Source organism: Amphiura filiformis, chromosome 5, assembly GCF_039555335.1.
Source record: "Amphiura filiformis chromosome 5, Afil_fr2py, whole genome shotgun sequence".
Classification (NCBI taxonomy): domain Eukaryota; kingdom Metazoa; phylum Echinodermata; class Ophiuroidea; order Amphilepidida; family Amphiuridae; genus Amphiura; species Amphiura filiformis.
The window spans coordinates 70778155-70802254 of NC_092632.1; the positions used below are offsets into that span (position 1 = coordinate 70778155).

Consider the following 24100-nt stretch of genomic DNA (forward strand, 5'->3'; position numbering starts at 1 on the left):
TTTGTATCCGCAGTATTGCAAATTGGTTTAGGGCCCATTTCACGGTTAGGCGCCACTTTTGGTGAAAAAAACTCGAAATTTTCAAAATGGATTAAATTTCATTTAATGGGGGTTTTCTTTTCCAAATTAGACCAGATTTTCATAAAAATATCATTTCCCAGCTTAAATCTCTCTACTTCTTGAAGAAAATTATGATTTATTATCTCATGTTATGTAATTTTTTAACAAATTGGATAAATATTGAGAAGTGAATATTTATACTTTGACTGTCCAATACATATATAATAGATATTTAAAATAAACAAGTGTGTCATAGGCTCTCTTCTGACCAAATTTTGACAACTTTTGTTGTGTAATGACAAATTTATGGCCACTTAAATGTAATTTTTGTGGTAAAAAGGAAATTGACATGAAAAGGTTTACTCAACAATTTTAATAATCAAGGAATGACTCTGATATTCCACAGCTTTGAAGGTCATAATATGGGTAATGTTCACAAATAATATCAGCCAGTTTGAAAACACAGGTCAAATTCAAGATTCTGATGTTTGTTCAATTTTGGATGTGACTGATGTCAATGTGAACGGAAACCACACACTCTAAAGCAGAGTATATTTCAGAAAATAATGCTCAACGAGTTTTCACACCCCCAGTAAATTAAATGGGATATACTGAAACATATCAACCTGTGTTAGTGTTCATTTTAAAACATTGTTTACAATTTATAGAAGCGGATGTGACATTTTCAATTGTGAACAGAATATTTCATTATTACAAACAGTTTGCTTGTCAAAAATATAAGCTTTAAGGTTAAACAAAGTGTTGAAGGGCTTTACCTCCAGAAAAAATATATTATTACCTTATACGTAAGAAAATATTTCTACTTATCATGTGAAATAAAAAAATCCGGAAAAAATTGTGTGAAAATGTGTTTTTTAGCCTATTTTTTTAGCTGTTATCAAGCACTATTATTCGATTTGTTTACAAGCGCCAAGCAACTGTCGTCTGGGAGAGTGATTGACATCTTTATTATTAGAGAAGAATGGAATCTGTATAGTTCATGAATATTCATGTAGTATTTACACAACCTGTATCCCAGCCATTTTTGCCTAGTTATCGTAATCGTTCATATAAGACGCCCATATGATCCATGGTGTTAAACTGATATTCAACAACTTTATATCTCTCGATCTTTGCGATCCGAAATATTGAATTTCAACTTTAGGCACATCTCTAGCAAGGTAATAAATACCTGTCACAAATAGAGGTCTTGAAATGTTACTTGCAACGTTAAAAATGTGAATAGAGAACAAATCGGGTTCAAACATGCTTCAAAAATATTAAGGTAATTGTCAACGCCTACTACCAGAATAGCCGGAAGAGGGCAGACTTCATAAGGGAGTGTTCATATATTTTAGTGGGGGACAAAGAATTTGGAACTTATTTCGGAAATTTCCTGGGTTTTGGTTTTGTTTTTTATTTTATCTTCCTGTTCGGGTGTTTCGGTTGGCACATTTTCGGGCATTTTCATGCACTTTACAGGAGTTTTTCGTGGTTTCTCTGTAGCTGCCGTGTGTACTTTTCCCCACGTAGGCCTACAGGGTATAAATCCCGGGGTATAAATAAATAAATGAATAATAACATATAAAAAAAGAATCTGGAACTTCAACGTCAAAAAACAAGACAAATTGTACCCTGCTAAAAATATCAACCCATATCCTCTCTGAGAATAAAAATAATAAGACTCCAACCTCACCTGCAAAAAATATTTTTTCGGGGATAATTTATAAGGTGAAATGTGTCGTGGGGATGTGCGGCAGATTTGGGGTGCATTTTCAGCCATTTAGTTTAGACTCTGTTGTATTTTTAGCCATGATTTTATTGACCCTCAGTGTCATGAAAATTAGGTTCAAGAAGGGTATTTTCAATAATTTTCTCGAAAAAGTAAATATTTGCGAAAACTTTCAGTCCAAAAGTTGATACAATTTTGGGTCTGTTTTCTTCAAATTTGGTTTAAAATCGTACCGTAGTTTTTCGGTCACAGCCTCACATCCTTACCCAAACCAGCTTGAGAAGGTTCCCCGGTGTGTGCAAATTTGTAATTTATAGGCCTACACTCGTTATTTAAGCCTAAAATCAAAGTGTTAATACCATTAACACTGCCATGGCCCGCTTTTGTCGTGATGACTGGCTTCCAAAATGTAGGCCTATTTTAAATTATAAATCTGGTCCCGCTAGAGGTGTGTTTTTTTTATTTTTTGAGGTCTCTCCCTCGGGTTCGTGGATGTGCCACAGTTTTGGGGTAGGCCTACCTTTTCAACGACTATGATGGGTGGGTTTACAGCGAAGACCAACTTTTGGGCGCATTTTGGCAAAAGTGCCCTTAAAAAGCGTCAAATTAGGCCAAATTTGGATGACTTTGATCCCCATGGTACAAATGTTTTGAAGAGACCCGCCGAGGTGTTTTTATTTAAAAAATGGTCGGCCTGCTAAAAAACCCTCCCGAATCAAGCATGGGTAGGCCTACCAAAATGCCTTGAGACCCCCCCAACCCAGCGCCGGGACCTACATGACATGATATTCTTCGCGTGTCCACCAGAAAATATAAAAATACAACATTTTGATAGGCCTACTATATTTGTCTGTATAAAGAGCTAGGCGTGCAGGATTTGCCGACTCAATGTTCATTTTGAACCATTAATATTTGAGCCACGGCGCTCGGGAATGTGAAAGCGGGGGGAGTAGGAGCAACAAATTATTCAGGACGATCGTGAGATTTTACTCATTTTCCAGCTTTTTATGTGAGATTTATTACGTGGCGTGAGATTATACTACCTTGGCGTGAGACCGTGAGAAAGTGACCCAATGCGTGAGACTCACGGCCAATGCGTGAGAGTTGACAGCCCTGCTTGTAGGCCTACCGCGTATGTCTACCGTGATGACAGTAAGCGTAGCTGCCGGGGGGCAATTGCAAAATTGCCTATTTGGGCCCCCGCCCCTAGTGCAAGGAAAAAAAAAAGAGGAAAGGGGGGGGAGAAAGAGGAAAAAAGAGAGGAGAGGGTGAGAGGAGGGGCAGAGAGATGGGGAATCCAAACGATATGCAATACAGCTCAATAGGCCTACCATATACGATTATGATAAGCCTGGCAAAAATTGTCTATTTGGGCCCCCACCCCCGTGGGAAATTTGGTGGATATTTGGGCCCCTCCCCATAGGGCCTACAGTCTTGCCCTCCTGGAAAAAAATCCCAGCTACGCCTGCTGCGTGATGATGTTGCAAAGTTGCGGAAGTTCATTCATAAATTTCCCATTTCCACTCGACAACAACAGACCAGCACGCAGCGCGCAGTAGCTGACTGACACGATGTACGCTTCAAATAATTATGCTCTCGGCGTCAAAAGTATGATAATGGAAAAAATTTATAATGAACACTCCCTTATTTAGCCACACCTTTCTCGTGTTGCCTGGTATATCAGCAAAATCCTACACTATCGCCTTCCGTTGGTAAAGTGCCGGATGAGAACTCGTGAGATTGAAATGGAATTTCAGCGCCAGAACTTCCGTCATTCTAGCATCATGGATGGATAGGCTATGCAGTGGCGCCGCTAGAGGGGGCAGTATTTCCCCAATATTTTTTCTTTCTCATCCAGTTTTTAGGCAAAATCCCCACAATTATGTAATTTTCCACTTTTTGCGGCAATTTCAAGTGCAATAAGTGCCCCGTCTCAAATTCCACTTCCCCGGCCCCATGCCCGGAAAAAATTCTGGTTCCGCCACTACGGTTGTCCCCCCCCGTTGCCCTTGGTTATGCTGGACGTATGAGAAATTTAGAGCTTGTTCAATTCCGCCAATTTTAGAAATTTTAAAGGTAGGCCTATATGTGTAGGCATGTATATAGCCTATAGAAAAACGGATCACAGTCAAATAAAATATAAAAATCGTAGGCCCAATAATTTTACTAATGGCATTTATTGAGCTGCTCACTTCTTGAAAATCCTATGGTTTAATATTGATATTATATAATTGAGCTCCTTGTCAAGCTCCTCAGTAGGCCTACACATAGGAGAGTGACTAACTGAGCTCCCGCTATTTTCAGAAATGAAGGCCTGGCCTATTAAATGAATAATTAGGATTGAGGCAGCCTTTTGTTTCATTTTACAGAACTTTTTAATCCCCCAAAATTAGTGGTTTTTTTTAATGGGGAGTAGGCTTTTAAAACGAAATTCAAATTTGGCAATATTTTCCATTGCTTAATGAATTGATCTGCGTGAAAATGCCTAAACATGTGGCCAGAGCGGGATGACTGGTATAAAAATCTTAACTTGTGAGAAAGGACGTAGGCCTATGGGGTTGTATGAGGCTGTGGATCACGAAATGCCCCTTTAATGTGTGCTAGGTAAAGTCATTCTTCCTTTCGACCTGCCAAAATCAGTAATTTTATTCCCTCCCCGCCCCGCTTGCCAAAAATTGCTTTCTCGAAAGGCTGTGCAATCAGTACCGTATTAGCCTACTAATTATAAGCCAAAATTTCCAAGCGACTAAGCTAAAATCGCTTGCCTCCCGTCTCGCCAGCCGAAAATCGCTTGTCCGCACCCCCCTGGACTGCCAAATTTTTGTGGCCCCCTCCCCCTTGGCCTGCCAAAAATGCCCCATCCCCTTTGCATATAGCCTATATATAGGCATATGCCAATTTTTGGGATCCCCAATTTCCATACCCATACCCATACCTTAAATGGATTTCTAAATTTCTACCTGTTGCAAGCGCAGCATTGGCGCTGGATTTTAAGCTAGAAAATACCTAAATATTTTAAAATCCAAACTCGGCAACACCACTTGCCCTCGGCAACACCACTTGGCAAATACAGCCCGTCGTAACAATGTCGAATGCGTAAACATGTGTTTTAAAAAGAAATGAGAGTGTCACTTCTGTCCAAAAAATTTCGAATTTTGGCCTTGAGCAGCGACAATCAGAGGTAAGAAAAACACAGTATGACGCAGCTTGAAATATAGAATCACTATATCAATTTTGAAGTGTGTACTTCAAAGCACAAGCCAAACGAGGTGAAATGGTTCGAAAAAAAATTGATTTCGCTGTATCTTTTATCGCGAAACTAGACAATTTGGCAGCAGCGCGGCGGAAAGATAGCAAATATCCCAATTTTCTGCTATCGAAATGAAAATTTAAATAGCACCTGCATGCAGAAGAGGGTTTATAGAAATAATGTAGGTCAGAATTTTGTCTATGAAATCTTGCACGAATTATTATTACTGGTTACAAAGCGACATACAAGTGGAGGCTATCATACTACAAATGCGGCCAACATTTTAAGCTTACATAAAAAATCGAGACAACCAATATCAAGAATGAATATGCACATTCTTTTATTGACTTGTTTGTAATGTCGTCGAAGTTCCCAACAAAATCGCCACTTCAATGAGAAATTATGGCCGTGTTCCCAAAAATCTTGATGCTCGGATATTGAAAAAATTTGAAATGTTTGAAAAGTACATTTCATTTTGAGCCAAGTGGAAAATTCAAGCATAATAATGACCCTTACACTTTCAGCTTTTAGGCGTAGTTTATGCTTTCTCTCTCCGATATTTATTTCCAGAAATAGATAAGTTTAAAGGGTGCTACGTGCATCCCATTTTGCTTCTGAAAATGGCAAAATTGTGTATAACCTTAAGCACTTCTAACACATATATTTTGTGAGATTCTATTGAATTGAGCAATGCTAAAATGTTTTTCCTGACCCTTTATATTTTTGACAAGCAAAATGTTTATAATACTGAAATATTCCGTTCACAATTGAAAATGTCACATCCGCTTCTGTAAATTGTATACAAAACTGACCCCTAAAGACAATCAACAAAGCCATGAAATAATCATATGTGACATGTATGAAATAATAAACCTATTTTAGAAAGTCAAATATCATGTTGTTTAAGTATTTTGACCTAAAAACTACTAATTTTGAGGATGTGACATGTGAATGGAAATTGAAGCTTTTTGAGTCCCCTGTCACAATTAAAGAAGGCATACTGAATTAAAGATTTGTTGTGCCTTTTGATCCCCCACAAACCTGTAATGAAATAACTTCAAACTGGCATCCTAGTCCCATTCCTGTCATAGTTCTTTGAAGAAACTATTTTGGATGTGACAGGTACCATGGATGTGACACATGTGAACGGAAACTTTGAAATGACATCTGTAAGCTAAGTTGATGAAGGAGTTTTCATTAAATGGTGTCATTAGATAGCTCGTAGCAGGAGATTTTAAAAATCAAGGAGAAAAATTCTGCCACTTATTTGTTAATAAATTATACTATTTGGAAAATTAATCGGATGTGACAAAACTGTGAACGGAATTTGTTGGCAAAAAATCAAAATATCGCTGTATCTGCATATTAAGAGCAACAAGTGTAATTTGTTCAACAAATAGTAACAAGACTCTGAACTTTACTAAAACACACTAGTTTGCCATTCATGTAAAGTATTAGTTGATCTATTCCACATTGAATAAGGTACATAGATGTGAGCGGAAAATGTCACATCCGAATTCAGAAATTTAAATGGTTCTCATGCTAGTTTAACTGACAACTACTACTTTGTTCATGTATGGCTGTATAGTGCAACTTGTTCACTACATAAAAACAACAAAAGCAGCTGGTAGGCTCAACATAGTTAAAAGTGGCAGCATTGGAAAATAAATGTCTGTTTCCAGGTTGCTAGTAAAATGTGGTTTTGACCACTTCTTACCCCTAATGCGCCCTGAAAGATAAAAGCAGAAAGGCCGATTAAGCTAGTGGAGGTAGGCCATACAGAGACAATGAAAAATCACCAACAGTCAATTCTGTAACCCCATTATTTTTTACACACCAGGCCAGATATGTTGAAAATCAAAAAGTGGCGCCTAACCGTGAAATGGGCCTTAGTGAAAACAAACTCACTCTTAATCTGAGCAAAACTAAGTTGATGCTCTTTGGTACACTGCATAATCTTGATAAATTCAAAAATATTTCCTTGGTATATGATGGCGAAAACATCGAGAAAGTTGATCATTTTAAATATCTTGGTATTATTTTTGACAGTAACATGACTTGGTCTCATCATGTTGATTCAATTGCTTCAAAATCAAATGTTTCCAAAAGATGTGGTGTAATTCATCGTGTTAAATAATATCTTCCAAACCACATTCTGAAAAAACTTGCTGAAGCTCTTGTTATGCCTCACTTTAGTTACTGTAGCCATGTTTGGTCTAATTGCTCACTATCTCTTTCCAGCAGGTTGCAAGTTCTTATGAACAATCTCGCAAGAATTATTCTTTCAGCTGACATAAGAACTCCAATTAACACATTGATGAATGATCTTAAGGGCATACTACACCCATATATTGGTTTGATTGGTCTAAAAAAATATTTTTTCATTTATAGCGAGGCGATATATGCACGGATAAAGTAAAATTAAAAAAAATTTAAAAAGGTGTTTTTAAACCATTGTATAGTAAGTCATTTTAGCCCTATATATTTTTTGTTTACCGTATCCTGGTAACTCAGATCGTGTTTCATAACAAACCATAATTTATTCTTTTCAACATGTTCAAGTAGGGTACATGAATAGAATACATTAAATCCTTTGTTATACTCTCTATAGAAAATCTAGTGGTGCTTGCAAAATATATAACACTGAATAAATTAAATAAACACTTACACAATAGATGCATAGTCATTAGTCAATTTGATATTGATGTTGTTATTGATGTGTTGTTAGGAGAAGAAAAGGCTATTAGGTCACCGTATGTCAGGTTATAGGTCAATTGGTTCAGGTCAAATTTAAGCATCAATTTTGAATACACTGTATGTGAGAGTCTGTGATACAAAATGTATCATAATGAGGAATAATTTTGATATTCTGTCTTTAACTGGATATATATCGAGAAGTGCAAGGTGGATATACTAATATACCTTGGGATGTAAATGGTGAGTACAATTTAGAATGCCTAGTTGAGATGGATTTCACAAATAAATATAAAATAGTTACCAAAATCACAAAAGCTAAGCTTACGGAAAACTACCCAATATGGTGGTATAGGTGACAAGAAATACAATTTTTTCAACATTGCTGTAGTATGGTTGTGGTAACCTGTTACCTATGGCTTAATTAAGTTTCAGTGAAATAATGTCGCAAGTTAAAAATACAAAATATAGCTCAACATTGAAAATAGAAGCATTTTAACCAGTTCCTTTTTTGATAGTTGTGGAGCACCAAGTTCATGAAGTCATAAAAGAAATCAGGAACCACTTATTCCCATTTTACATATCAACTTTATTTCCCTAACGTGTTAGCAACACATATCCAAAATTTTAACGAAATCCGTTGATATAAGCTTTCCAAAATGAAGTGAATTTAAATCATCAGTGATGTACCACCTTTTGGCTTCTACTTTTAAAAGCATGTAAGCTACGTTGATACCGATGCCACCAATAAAGCGAGAAGATTTGCCCTTCATTTTGCATACCACTTTGTCCAATTTTTTTTGTAATTTCTTCACAAAATGCAAAAAATGCAAAAAAAAAAATCAATGGGTGTAGTACCCCCTTAAGTGGCTTAAATTAGACCAAAGTTGGAACAGCCATATTCTTATTACATGTATGTTAAATTCAAATGTCTCACTGGTAAAGCTCCTGATTATCTTAGCTCTAGATTCAGTTTTACTAATTCTACTCATGATTATAGTACAAGAGGTAATTCCTCAAATTCACTTGTTGTTCCCCATTTTAAGAGCAACTCTGGTCTCAGAACTTTTCATGTTAGAGCAGCTAATCTCTGGAATAACTCTGTTGATGTTCATACACGCTCAAACTTTGATTCAATGTCTCTTGGTCAATTCAAACACTCCATTAAGGGCGATTGATCATTACTAGTATATGATTGATTCACATTTATATTTGTTTATTATATTTGTATGTTATTTTTCCATTGTATGATACTGTAAATATTTTTCAATTGTATTCTTATACTTTGTAACAGGGCCCCCTAGAATAGCAGTGCTTTGTTACTGAAGGGGCTACCCTGTATAATGAAAGCATAAATAAAATAAATTGGATATAAACAATGGGGTATACGAGTCTGGAGAGTTTAGCAGGGTTCCCGTTAAGGTTTTAAAAATGTGCGTCCGTAATGACGCAAGTTTGCTGACGAGGTTGCAAAAACTTGCGTCCAGACAGATTTTTGTGCGTCCATCTGAAATTCACGATTATGACAATACACACATACCCCGGGTCTACACCTCATCAAATGTTGATTGTTAAAAATAAAATAAAAGTGCATTTTCGCCGTGACATTCCATCTCTATTCGCTATGGTAATTTTTCTCATTTCTGCGTCAGTTTTGGTTCGGAAGGTGGTCAAAAACAGGTGCAAAAACATGAGCAAAGTCTGTCAATCTGGAACTAATTTTTGTTCGTAATTTTACTTCCGCATTTCTTTTTTTTAATTAACGTGCTGTTGATGCTACAAAGCTAAAACTAGTGCGCTGCCACAAATAATACGAAAAAGGGTTATCATTTGAATTTTGTCTTTAAAATTGCTTTTATTCATTGTAACAATAATACTAATAAAGGAAACCTAGATTATTTATGAGAAAATAAACTTAAAATATTAAAAATTGAATATTGTCAGGTTGTGAAATAATTAAATAAACATTAACCGCACGTTAGCGGCACGTGTTCAGCTTGTAAACAAATCAATCGGGACTTCCCCAGGCCATCAAACAACGATCGTTTCCTGACGTTGCATTTACAAATATTGCAGAATTTACTTCAATTCTTAGCAGGTGGGTCAAAATTTTGGGGCTTTTATTATCTTAAAAATATAAAAGAATACAACTTTCTTATTTTTATCATCAAGTTTTGTCTGCGTCCACATGCATGTGACATGGACGCAAAATACTTGATTAGCCATGTGAACTTGCGTCCAAATTTGTAAAATATGCGTCTGGACGCAATGACGCACACTAAACGGGAAGCCTGGAGTTTAGTATGTTCAGAGAAGATGTTACTTTCCTGGTATGTTACACAGAAATGGAACACACCTGGGGAACACATCATGATACCGATAAATGATGTGTCTGTTTTGCTCAGTTTTTTAAAGCCATAAATGTGTGATTTGCTTCACAGGCTCACAGCGACGCCCTCAATTTTATTCGGATTTCCACTTTTTGCATAATTATAATGCCCTGTGGTGTGCTAAAATACCACGTAAAAGACTAAGCCTGAAGTGCTTTATAACAGTAAAATTTAACCTTTTATATTAAAACCGGGTCGACCCGGTTTTATTCAGAGTTCATCGCTTGCTAACATCTCCCGTGGATGTCAGCTTACACATGTATGAGTACACATGCACATGACACGTCAAGCGTGATGCTCCGTGCAGTATTACATGTTACGAATACGATCGGCGAGCGTAGTACACACATGATTGTAGCATGTAGAATGAAATCGCAATTTTCTTCGTTTATATACCTCATTTATTTCGCTCAAAATTAAAAGGGGATAATGTGATCAGTGAAAACAAACATTTAAATATGAATCTATTCTTAATGCAAATCACACATTATTGCTTTAAGTTTGGGTTGCGAACTAATGATGTTGACAGTGTCAGTGCAGTGTGTCAGTGTACATCGGCGTCGTGCAGAGTACGCCACGGTACTACGCAAAAAAAAAGTCACGCTATTGAAAGCTGCGTTCATTCAATTGGAATTCCTACTTTAATTTATAATTATCAAAGTTTAAAGTTTTTAAACCACCACACTTTTATCGATTTTCCGAATTTCAACATTATTACAATCAATACATGAAATGAATGTAAACACAGTCAATGAATTATCCTTTCTGCTGCATGCTGTGTGGATGTGTGTGTGGTGTGCACCTGAAATTGAATACGCCTACCTGCACAATGCTCCAAAAGAATCAAAGTTAAGCTTCTTTCGCTTCTTCTCCGTCATCCAGTAGCCGACTTTCTTCATTTCGCTGAGTATGTAGTATACCTCCTTACACTAAAATGTCCTTTTCAGCGAAGAACTTCGTGAAAGATTGCAGATTATTACTTCTACACTGTGCTGCCATGCCAGAATATCGCAGTTTGTGCCATAGGCGGTAGTTGGTCCCAGGATAGATTTCCGACCCTGGTTTCATTCATATGCGAAAAGAGCTATAATAGCGATTGGAACTTATTTTAGTCTCCTGCACAAACTGGACCAAAGTTCAACAGTAGGGACCAGTCAATGGAAGTAAGCCTAAATCATGAATAATTATTTGAACATTTAAAAAAACAAACATAATAATTATTTCAATCTTTCTGTATTTTTACTTATTTTTCAATTTAAAAGACGAAACACACTCTCAAAGAATAATGGAAAAAAAAAGAACCACAAAAACATCCGGGAAAAACATCTCCAAAGATTGCATACAGAAAAATTAGGGAATGTGCATAAATGAGCTCAAGGGTAAAAAGGTAGGCTAAATAGGCCTAGGGGTATGAATAATTTTGGGGCACACATTCATGGGGTACATTTTTTAAATCAGGAAAACCATTTTTGGCAAGATGTATGGAAATTTACAGCTAATGAGATCAAATATCTATTTCAGACATTTCTAATTTAGGGTCACTATTGTAAAATTGCAATAGGCATAAAGCAAAATTTCACCAATAAATAACCCATACACCCCTGGGGAATAGACCTACTGCAACACTTCAGTAGGCCTACCAATCATAATTATTCTGAATTGACGAAAAGAAACCCACAAATATACTTGCATTCATATTCAAATTTATGAAACTTTGCCCAATTCTGGAAGAAGTTTTGCAAATTTTTGCTAAGGGTTGAGCAATTATTATGGTTTGGGTTGTCACTCCCATTTCTTGAAACTGCAAAAAGCTATAGTGATTTGAAAATGACAGTGACATGTTTTGCATCACTTTATGGTTGTCGTTGCCACCAAATTTTATGAACTTCCTGCAACAATCTATGGTGATATCAATTTTCCCCCATGATTTCGAATGACTTCAAAATGACCTTGCCATTTTTGCGTCACTTGGTGGTAGTTCGGCAACTTCCCACCAAATTTCATGAACCTCATTAATAATCCAAAATGACAAGACATTTTTTTTTGTCTTGCTTTGGTGCTCATTCCAAACAATTTCATGAACCTGCATGCAACATAATAAAGGGGAGGTAAATTTAAGTAGGCCTACACCATTCAGGCTGCCAAAATATTGAAAGTTTGCCCACCCCTTTGCTCATGCCAAATTGAATTTGAATTCCCTTTTCCCCCACTCTCTGAAAAAGTGCTAGCCTTACGCCACTTTGGGAATTATTAAAAATGTGCCCCGTAAATGTGTGCAAAAAATCACTCCCCCTTTCAACCTGCCAATATCATTTTGCTTCCACCCCGTCTGCAAAAAATTGCCCCCCCGATTGCCAAAAATTCTTTCCCCACCCCATAGATTTCTAGTGACTTCTCCCTAAAGTTGGATACGTGCAGTGACCTTGAGAATTTTTGTTATCAGTTTTCCAGAATGTGGTAAAGACTAGCGAGTTCATTCATCAATCAAAAACCGATGGAGGAGGTTCATGTGATGTGATGATCAGTCGGAGGGCCATCATGCGCGTTTTCCGTTAAAGGTCAAATTATTAACGTACGCGACCTTTGCAAAAATGACCGTCGCACTCTTGGGTATGCTTTTTTACCTTTCCCGCGGAAAATTTTGATTCGAAATGTACCGTATTATGTGAAGCCAATCATCTTGGGCAATTTACAAATAACTTGTATTGAACATATCTTCACAATTCTCTACTTGATTTCCATTTTGTCTACTTTTGTAGTTAGAATTCGTGATTTTTGCGTTTGCTTTAACTTCAAATTTATTTTCGTTGCTAAGGACTTCTAACCCGGATATTTTCTGTCTTAACGCTTTAATCATTCTATATTTTAGCCAGACAAGTAATTTCAACCTTTATCTATCGATTATTCTTTGTTCCAAATTTTGAACTTAAAATTCTAAGTTGTTATAATGGTTTAAATTGGTTACCCAGGTTAGGCCCATCGACGAAAATTAAGTTAACAACTTCATAACAATACCGCGTGACTTGACACCATGAACAAGTACACGCGCGCGACTTTGTTGCGCCCAAGCGCGCCATTCATCTGCGTTCAGTGAAATACGCGCGCGCAGTTTAACACTGCTCGCATGAACCTTCTCAATGTTGTTGTCGCATGGCCTACTGAATACTGGTATTTTTCCGTCTTGTAAAATACCCTTTTCATCCCGGCAGGTTTTTGTCTTAACCAACCAAAAATCTTGATTTTTTAATATGAGGATAATAAGCCATGTTTCTAATCATATGCAAATTCCTGATTTATGAACTCGCACCATTTTTAAAATAAAGTAGTTTTTGTTACTCTTTTATCTCAATTCATGAACAAAATTTGTGTTTATGTGCCCATATCATATTCCTTGCAAAGTTACGGTATTTTTTGTGAACATATATGGAATGTTGAAAGCCTTTCTTGTAGTTATATATAAAATATATAGCTATTATACTGAAATGCAGTAAACCTTAGACGAGCGCGTAGTGTAAGGATACATCGCATATTTACTGCGTTGCACGCACTTGTCTCTGATTGGCTGCTGAGGCGATCTGTTGTTGCCGAGTGGAAATTTATGAATGAACTGTGCGCCGTACGCGTTGTTAGCGCCGAATTTGCAACATCACGGTAGTCGCGCTCGTAAAAGGTTTGCTGCATTTTAGTATAGGAGTTGTAGTGCGAATTTTGGAAGCTTTTAAAACTGCAACCCAAACCAAGCGAATTTAAATTTTCGTTGTGTGCGTATTCATAGCGTACAGTTTAATAATAGCGCGTCAAAGTTGAATGGCCCTCCAACTGATGATGTGTCTATCTGATCTACAATTCTAGACGATTTTATGGTATGTGTAATTTTGAAATAAATATTAAAATTATGATGCAATTATATGTAATTAGTTTATCCTGCTATTGGCTTTGTGTGTGGGTGGGCAAGATAGATACACGTTGTCCGCTCCTTGCACCTTGCACCTTTTTATTTTTTAAGCTTACTAAAAAAAACCCACTAAACATGCTTTAAAACAGTAAACACTCAACATGCTCAAGCAGTGCTCTGCAATGCATTCTCTCGGTCGGACATCCTGGTACATTGCCCCTTTTGCACAAGCACGCATATATAATTAAAGACAGAGATAAAAACAATTTATCGCGTCTGATGTCACTGTCAATTACGATCCTTGATTGGTTTACACAGGTTAATCAGCGCATAAAAAAGGAAGACCGATCTATCTGGTGCTGATCGGAGAAAAGGAATAGCAGCAAATGGCGAAAAATTATGTACTTTTACAAGGCAAAAAGCAGCTTTTCTAGGCATTGTCATTGTGGACATGGTGCCTTCGGTTAGGTTAAGAAAGTTTCCTACTATAATTTAAGACCTAACTTTTGAGATGGTTTGCATGTTTCAATTGCAAAATTAACAAATACGGCGCCCGGTTATAAATCCGCGTTCAGCAAGTCATCATCACGACACTTGTAAACAAACCGTGCTCGAGTTTGATTGACAGATGACGTCAGACGCGATAAATTGTCTTTATCTTTGTCTCGATATGTCTTTCATTTATCATTATAGTGCTAACCAGCTCGAGGAAGGGTGAACTGCACATGCGCACACTGGTTTTACAAGGCTTTTTCCTCTGTGTGACGTCAGCCCGACCGAGAGATGTAGGTATGAGAGGGAAACGTCAGTTAACACATAAATTAATAGTCAGCCAAAATGGCCTAACCGGCAATACAAATTTACATTGAAATTTTAAAGAACCGCTTGCTCAAGGAAACCTACACAGCCCTCGAATTAAGGATCTGAAGGGGCACGGCAACTTTTTTAGGGCAAGTTGAAAATACCCTTGGATTTTCACTGAAAAGGCAAGGCAACACGGCAGTTTGTAATATTTCAAGAGGGCATCATGGCAATTGTTGAAAATTTGAGAAGGGCACCAAGGCAATTTCTCAAAAGTGAAGAAAACACACACAAACATAGATAGATGATTTTATAATGAAGGGGCAGGGCTGGGCACCGACGGCAACTGCATTAGAGGGCACGGCAAGTGACTGCCTTGGGTAAAGGACATATTTTCAGGGCATTACGGCAGTGGGGATGGGCACCCACGGCAAAATGCCTTGGGTGCCGTGGGTTAATTCGAGGGCTGATCCTACATAAATATGTTGTCTATACTTCACTTGACCCATATATGATTTTTTTTGGTGATGAGAGACTCGCACATGGAATTTCAGAGGGATTTTGATAGCAGTTACATTAAAAAAAGCTGCTATCGTCATGAGACTAAGATCTAGAAACACCCCAAAATGCTTTTTTGGGAATTTTGCTAGCTGAATCTTTTTGATGAAAGTCAATCTTTGACTAGATGTAACTTTGCTATGGAAAGTGCTATGACAAAAAGGTTTTCAGTGTTGACTTTCTTTACTCAAGGGCTTTAATTTGATATATAAAATGATGCAGTTTGATGCCAAATTTGAATTCACCTGGCATACCTAGAGAATGCCTGCACGATTGATCGAGATAGGTTCAATATTTTGAGCTGAAAGTTCATTCATTTGAAAGAGAATCAAATTACCTACATTTGTAAACAATAAGGGGTGGTGAATTCTCAAAGTGGTCTGCCAAAATTGCTTGCCCCCCCTCTGGCGTGCCAAAAATCTTTGCCCCCCTTTTGGCGTGCCAAAACCTTTGCCCCCCCCTTTTGGCGTGCCAAAAATCTTTGCCCCCCTTTACACACTAAAATTTGGGCTATGCTTGTTCTTTTCTCAAACAGTTGAATATATCACATTATTAGCATACAATTTAAAAACATTTCGGTGAAAATGCAGTTATGTGTTGAAAGAACACAATAATCGTATCTTAGTTAGTTAATTGAAATTCCAGTGAGTTAATTGAAAACAAAACCTGGGTTTTACCTGACAACAAATCAAATTTTATTGTAATGGCAACATCATATTGGGTACTGAGCATGCGCAGATTGTAAAAAGTGTATGAATGAAAATGCTGTGGTATCTTATATCATGTAAGTGATATGCTTAGCCTGGGTCGCTTGTCCTATCTCGAACAAAATCTACATGTGTAGCTGTTAAAGAACGAGTGGATTCGCTGTACTATCACAACAATTTTTGACACTGAGATAGGGATGATGACGCTATGCGTACCCTCCTCAACCTACACTGATATTAAGCGATGATGGATATGAGGCTGTCTCAAATCGCATTAGAATCAGAAAGCATTTAACACCATGTAAAGCAATGGAAATTTGGAAGTAAACAACACTGATCACAACATTGAATTGGATATAGTCCCAAGTAACTGAGACCTGACAAGATTATTTACATTATCTGATAGTGTCTGAACAAGCTCAATATAACGTCCAAATATAGGGTCCAAACTTAGTTTCTACATAGATGGTTACTACATGTAGGACTATAATGCCCGAAAAAGTAAAGACATGCCGAGTGAGTGGGGGGTAGATGGGGATGTGCTGCAAATGGGTCGCATTTTTGCAAGAAAAAAAACGTAAACATGGGTTCCGATTTGAAAAAAAGGTGGGTCAAATCAGCTGTTTTGGGTTAAAAAAAATGGGTCATGTGTCTTGATGCGAATACTGTCCAACTCTCCAATATGGAGTCAAACATCCAGGGTCCCGATTTGAGAAAAAATTCCTTGGCAATGGGTCCCGAAGAACACTCTAGATAGATATCCACAATCCACATGTAGTAATAATAGTGTCATTGGGGTTGTACCAGGGTGGGTACGTACATGTACATGGTGTTCTAGAAATTGCCATGTTCATATTTCTTTTAATTTATTGAAAAGCATAAAATCTTTCTGTTTATTTTTTTCTTTCCTTTGCAGCTAGTGTACCACAAATAGAAGAAGATCCCAATCAACCCCCTTCTACAACCAAAGATGAACTTCCGTCAGCGAATGGCATGGCTGCTTGTACTTTTCTTCCTGGCAGTCAGTGCGCTCTTTTCTTATTATTTATTTGAATTCAGCGACCAATACAATGACTTGGCTTTAGACAATGTCCAGACCTACTCGGACACGGTCAAGAACAACCCACACCTTCTTACTTTCTACCTGAAACTGACTCGCTATCTAGTGACACTACCATTCTGGTTATGGATTGTGATTCTAATGATACCCTACCTCCAGGTTTTCTGTCTTTTAGTAGCGTGCACTAAAAGTGATCCGATGAAAGTCTCGATAGTCATGGTACCAATGTGTCTTTGCTTGAAATTATCCAGCCTATTAGGCAAGTCTTCGAACAGTAGCTCCAAGAGAACTGACATTTTAATACACACGGAAGCTTCAAAATTACCAGATGGAACATGATGCGGAGGATCATAACGGAAAACAGTGCTAATTATTTGCTCAAGCCTTGGGTGCGAGTCCTATGTGTACATATGTATGAATTGTGATGGGTGCAATGAGAAACTTCATCAGGGCTTCTTTCAATTTTATATGAAAGGCACATGTAATTTTATTAAATGGATGGCTTTGAGCATGATATGAGAATACCGTTAAGAAACGTCTGATGGCGCACATGGGTTTCTTTGCATTCGAGTAAATTTCATGCACCCCTTATTTGCCTGTGGGGATATTTACCAGAGGGCACTTATGGTTTGTGCCTGAAATTCCAAAATATGTTAAGGGGGCCCATATGCGTCATTAGGCGAATCTTTACGATATGTACCTCATTGGTGTTCTTGTATATATGTGGCACAGTGTAAACTTGTTAACACAAACACTGTCCAGGGTTTAACACACAAAGTTTTGATAACACAAAATGGTTTTAAAGCCCCCAGCCTGGGCAACTTTGTGGTAATGAGTTTCCACTGTATATTCTTTTTTTGACATTAACCCCATGAGAACTACCTGCCGTTTGGTTTAAAAAGAAGTTTTCATTATCACTTGGACCAATCAGCAACATTGTTAAAATAATTTCACCACGCAAAAAAATTGGGGTGAATTATTTGCAAAGCTCCATTCTGATTGGTGATTAAAATGAAGATATCATGTAATTGACCAATCAGAGGCAATGTTAGAGGGGTTAAACATCATCCAATCTAATCATGTACATGTAATATGAAGCTTATCTGAGCTTTTATATTGGTAAACACAAATATGTTGATTTTCATCATGCACACTGGCGGCCAAATTAAAGATGGCCCTACAGCCCAGAGTTAAAATGATCGATGTCTAAGCCAGGGCATAGAGAAGATTTTAACAGTTCAAGGAACTTTACTCAAGTCACCTTCAAGCACTGTAAAGTGTGCTGAGGCTTGTGGATCAACGTCTAGGTGTTGTACCTGTGCGTAGCGCACTATAAATCACTGCGCTTTCTTTTTTATTCAGTGGTGTAGGCAATCACTGCTCATCTTAACTCTTTCTATGCGGGTGTCGACTACAGACGACAAGTTTTGTTTTAATTCAGAAATGTCAGAATTGTACATTTTCATGACCATATTTGGAACCGGCATGAATGCATTAGAATGAGTACAAACAGTATTAGTTCAGTGGTTATTGAGATAGCTCTTGATATTTTGAAAAAATATCTTTGAACTTGGGGACTTTTTATGTTGAAGCTTATGGCCAGTACAGTATGCAGAGCATTACAAAGGATTTTCCCAAACCACCTTCACTGAGTGTTAATGTATAATACAATATGGACTGCTTACTCCTTCAAAACAGTAACTGCACCGCAACACCGGTTATCTACCAATGAATACTCACTTTTCCATTTTGCAAGTTCTTGAAAAATAAAAAAGTTTAAAAAGTTTAATTTAAAAGTATGTGAAAGCAAAATATTAAAAACTGGACGTTTCATATTTTGCAAAAAATTCTATGTGACTTCTTTGCACATTTGCACTATTACCAGTAAATGTTGTAAAAATATTTTACAGCATACATCAAGGGTTCAGCGCAATAATATCTTAACATTAACTCCAATTTGGGCAAAAATGAGATTTTGGTATATATTCTAGTAATTTCTAGTAATGTTTTCTGATTTTAATGTAAGGGCAATCCTGCAATTTATTGTGTAATCAATATTGGTTCTGCCTGGCCTTGTGCCAAATGTTATAAATAAAATATTCACCCAATACACAATATTGAAAATCACTGAAATCAGGCTTACTGAATGTGTCCGAGCAACAACATCTTCCATCGAGTTTGCATTGGCTCTGCCGGGGGTCTTTTTCAATCAGTTGCCACAAAATTGAATTACAATGTTGTTCCCAAAATGGCAATTTTAGAGTTTTAGATACTCTTGCCCTGAGCCCTCGATATGTACATTTCACTACATGTGCATTATACCAAATAATTCCATATCAATTCCAGACAGATCTGGACCTCTTGGGAGATCAGAACTTATGTATTGAAAGAGCTTACCAGAATAAAGATAGATTGAATGAATGAATGAAAGACTAATTTCCAAAAGTATGAACACATAAAAATGCAACAAGAATTGGTTATATAAGTAAGAATAATAAGAATACATTGTAATGTACATTTAATATTATGAATGATTTGCAATAAGAATACATGATTTGCGACAAGAATACATTACCGTATCATGAATGATTTGTGACAAGAAAACATTATCAAGAAAAGCGTAAAGAGTACATTGTAAAGCATGATTGTGATAAGAATACTTTTTCACAAATGATATGATAAGATTTAAGGGGTGGGGTATTAACGTTTGGATAGTATTTATTGTGGGACATTAGAGCACATCAGACATATCAAATCGCAGAATGTCCTGATATCAAATAATTTTGATTTTTTGAAATTCACAATGTAATACACATTTTATGGCAAATGATTAAAAATTGATATTTTTGATATTTAACAGTACTCAAAGTAAACTTTATAAATCTGATGATTTATACTTATAATGTATGTAGGTGAGATGAAAAGCCGACGATCAATAAAATGTTGACCTTTCGTATTGAAGATATGGATTTTTTCCCCAACACAACAAAAAAAATTAGGTCTTTTTGGGAAAAAAATTTATATCTTCAATATGAAAGGTCAAAATTTTCAATTGATCATCGGCTTTTCCTCCCAGCTACATACACTTTAAGAATATGTCATTAGATTTATAAAATTTACTTTAAGGACTGTTATATATCAAAATGTGAAAAATATCAAATTTTAATAATTTGTCATAAAATTTGTATTATATCGTAATTTCAAAAATGAAAATTATTTGATATCAGAAAGACATTCTTCGTATTCAGAATGCAATTGATATGTCTGATGTGCTCTCATGTCCCACAAAAATACTGTCAAACGCTCATTCCAGATCCCTTAAGGGATCTAAAATGAGCGTTTATTGCGTTTCGATAGTATTTTTTGTGGCACATGAGAGCACCTCAGACCTATCGAATTGTATTCTGAATCTGAAGCATGTCTTTCTGATATCAAATAATTTTCATTTTTGAAAATCACAATATAATACAAATTTTATGACAAATTATAAAAATTGATATTTTTCAATTTTTGATATATAACAGTCCTCAAGTAAATTATATAAATCTAATGATATATTCTTAAAGTGTATGTAGCAGGGGAGGAAAAGCCGACGGTCAATTGAAAATTTTGACCTTTCATATTGAAAATATGGATTTTTTCCCAAAAAGACCTAATTTTTTTTTGTGTTTTGGGAACAAAAATCCATATCTTCAATACGAAAGGTCAAAACTTTCAATTGATCGTCGGCTTTTCAACCCACCTACATACACTTTAAGTATAAATCATCAGATTTATAAAGTTTACTTCAAATACTGTTAAATATCAAAATATCAATTTTAATGATTTGCCATAAAATGTGTATTAAATTGCAATTTCAAAAAATCAAAATTATTTGATATCAGAATGACATTCTTCGTATTCAGAATGCAATTCGATATGTCTGATGTGCTCTAATGTCCCAAAATAAATACTGTCCAAACGTTCATACCCCAGCCCTTAATGGAATACTCTGAAAATGAAATGTAGGCCTACATTATACATATGTATTTAAGTATTTTGATAAAATAGTGTTGAAAACTTCAGTTAAAGAAAACATGTATTTTAGGATATTTGTTCTGATTGTACATTAAGGTGGTACTACACCACTTGATAAATTTGTGACTAATTTTGCATTTTTCTCAAAAAATAATAACACACTGGTAACAAAATGTATACATGTATATTATAGGGGCAAGGAATCCAGATACTACACTGGAATTTCAGTGACTCAAAATAGATAGATAGATAGACAGATAACAATCTTTATTCGGGGTATTTCATTCAGTTTACAAAAACTGGTCTCCCATGAGACCCTGATATTATTATTAATACATTGATTACTGCGAACATCAGAAGACAGTCCGTTCCACACTGAGACACCTCTGTAAGAAAAAGTTCGTTTGCCTGAATTATTATTCCAAGATGGCAAGACAAGTGTATTACAAGATTGACTTCTGGTATTTAACTTCTTGACTCAAGGCAAGTGGTACGTTATTTATGATAAGAAAAGAGGTACCGCTAGAATGTACCTCATTTCTTAACATACATAATGAACCACTTGTCTTGAATCACTGAAATTTCAGTGAAGTAATTGGATTCCTTGCCCCTATAATATACACAATTTTTGTTACCAGTATGCAGTTAATTTTTGAGAAAAATGCAAAATTAGTCAAAACATTTATCAGGGGGTGTAGTACCTCCTTAAGGAATGTGACTATTATGTGTCTATATATATCAGCTCGTAATCGGCGGGGATTGTTAAGTTTTTACTACATGTACTACGCCAAAAAGTAGACGCAAGTTAAGAGTGTTATAGTTGACCGGTCGGGTCTATATTGTGTTTGTTAAAGAAAGAAGACAATGAATGTATTGGGCTTGAATTAATAATTTGCATCATTCTGGGGAGATGTCACAAGACAATGCTCAAAATTAAATATATTGATATTAATCCACGATGTTATTATAAGGCCCGCCGATTACGAGCTAATCAAACTATATGTGGTATACGGTACATGGTATTCAAACTGTAATAATTGTACGTATACATGCATACTTTACAAATTTATGTATGTCAAATGTATGATATAGTGACACCATTTAGCCTGTATTAAAATATTATTTTCATATATATATACATGTATTATGTTGTATTCCACAAGCCACAACAAATTTTGTGTAATACATTTGTATAAGTAGCAGCAAGTACAGTGTAGATCAGTATTGGTAAATTAAAAAATGTTGAAGGCTTCCATTTACATATACAGTTCAACCTCTTACACAGACACCTCTTTTACATTATGCTATGCAGATTACTCTCAGAAAATTTTCAAAGAAAAAATATCACTTTTTTTTTCTTTGTCTGTATTACTAATACATTGGAGCATAACCAGTATTTTGGTTCTATTATAACCAGGACAAATACTCTCAGTTTTAATTTGCTGTAATTTCAGTAATGCAGAATGATATGGCGATTAACACAGGACTTGCCAGAAACAAGATTCTTAGGTACATACTCATATACGGTACATGTCATGTAATTACTTTACCAGATTTTTTGTTTAATTGGTCATTCATGAGACCCATCAGGTTTCGAATTGGATGAAAGAGGTTGGACTGTAGGCCTATATAGCAAATCTATCACTTAAGGGAGTACTACACCCCTGTGGTAAATTTGTGACTATTTTTGCATTTTCTCAAAAAATAATGACACACTGGTAACAAGTTATGTATATTATTGGGGCAAGGAATCCAATTACTACACTGAAATTTCAGTGACTCAAGACAAGCGGTTCAGTATATATGATGGGAAATGAGGTACAGCCTAGCGGTACCTTGTTTTTTTATCATAAATAATGAACCGCTTGTCTTGGGTCACTGAAAACCCAGTGTAGTAATTGGATTCCTTGCCCCTATATAAATATGCATAACTTTTGTTACCACTGTGTTATTAGTATTTGAGAAAAATGCAAAAATAGACACAAATTTATCGAGGGGTGTAGTACCCCATTAATGTTAGTTCTTTTAAAACGAGCACACATTACCTATTCATGTAGATGCTTCCACTATGACCCGGGGGTGCACTTGCAAACGGACATAAGTTGTAAGCATGTGTGTGAATGAAGACATGAATTATGATTGGTTTTGAAAAGCAAAACACAGATTCATGTGGATGCTTGATTTCATAGGGGGTGGGGCATTTGCTAAGGGTGTTTTTAAAATTTCCTAATGAGAGGTGGGCTGATGCCGCTTTTCAGAACCTGACTTTTGTATAGTACTGATAAATTCAGAATTTTTGTTTGTTTTTTTAAATCAGAAAATATGCTAAGGGTTTTTTTGTGTGTGTCAAATCCTTGTTAAGGGTCAATTTGACAATTTTTTTTTTTAAATTCTTGCCAAAAGTCATTTTTGAATGTCAATTCATACAGATGCTTACAACATTTATGATGAGTGCTCCCCCCACGCATCATAACATACTATCGTACCTAATACAATGTACAGAAAACATGTATTTTAGCATGTTTGTTCTGATTGAAATGATATGTTGTGCATTTGTTGATGAAATAGTGTTTGCTTGTAAGAAATTTGATCATACTGAAATTGATACATATGCCATTACCTTGCAAAATTTGTAACAGATGGATGATATGTAATATGTTCTACCCTCTTCCAAAAAAATCCAAAAGCCATTTGGCTAGAGGTACTTACACTAAATATGAAACAAGCAGTACGACAACAATGTGTATGTTTAACAGTGGTGTGGCAGCACCAGGAATTGGGGGGGAGGCAAGTGAATTTCGGGGGAATCAACTAAATTGCTGCAAAATTGGAAATTTTCGTAATTTTGTGTTTTTACTGGGGAAATAGGGGAAAGAGTTCTGCCCCACAGATGTTTAAAGCTCTTATTTTATAATTATATCGACAACATAATTTCT

General features: G+C 36.2%; 1 protein-coding gene across 1 annotated transcript in view; it reads right to left on the bottom strand.

Moving 5' to 3' along the window:
• The window catches only part of LOC140153650 (inositol-tetrakisphosphate 1-kinase-like), a 56690-nt gene extending 45520 nt beyond the window's left edge, over positions 1 to 11170 (bottom strand). Inside the window, 1 exon segment of the mRNA XM_072176450.1 lies at positions 10949 to 11170. Coding sequence (XP_072032551.1) covers positions 10949 to 11025 — 77 coding nt within the window. The 5' untranslated portion in view covers positions 11026 to 11170.
• Between the last annotated feature and the right edge of the window lie 12930 nt (positions 11171 to 24100).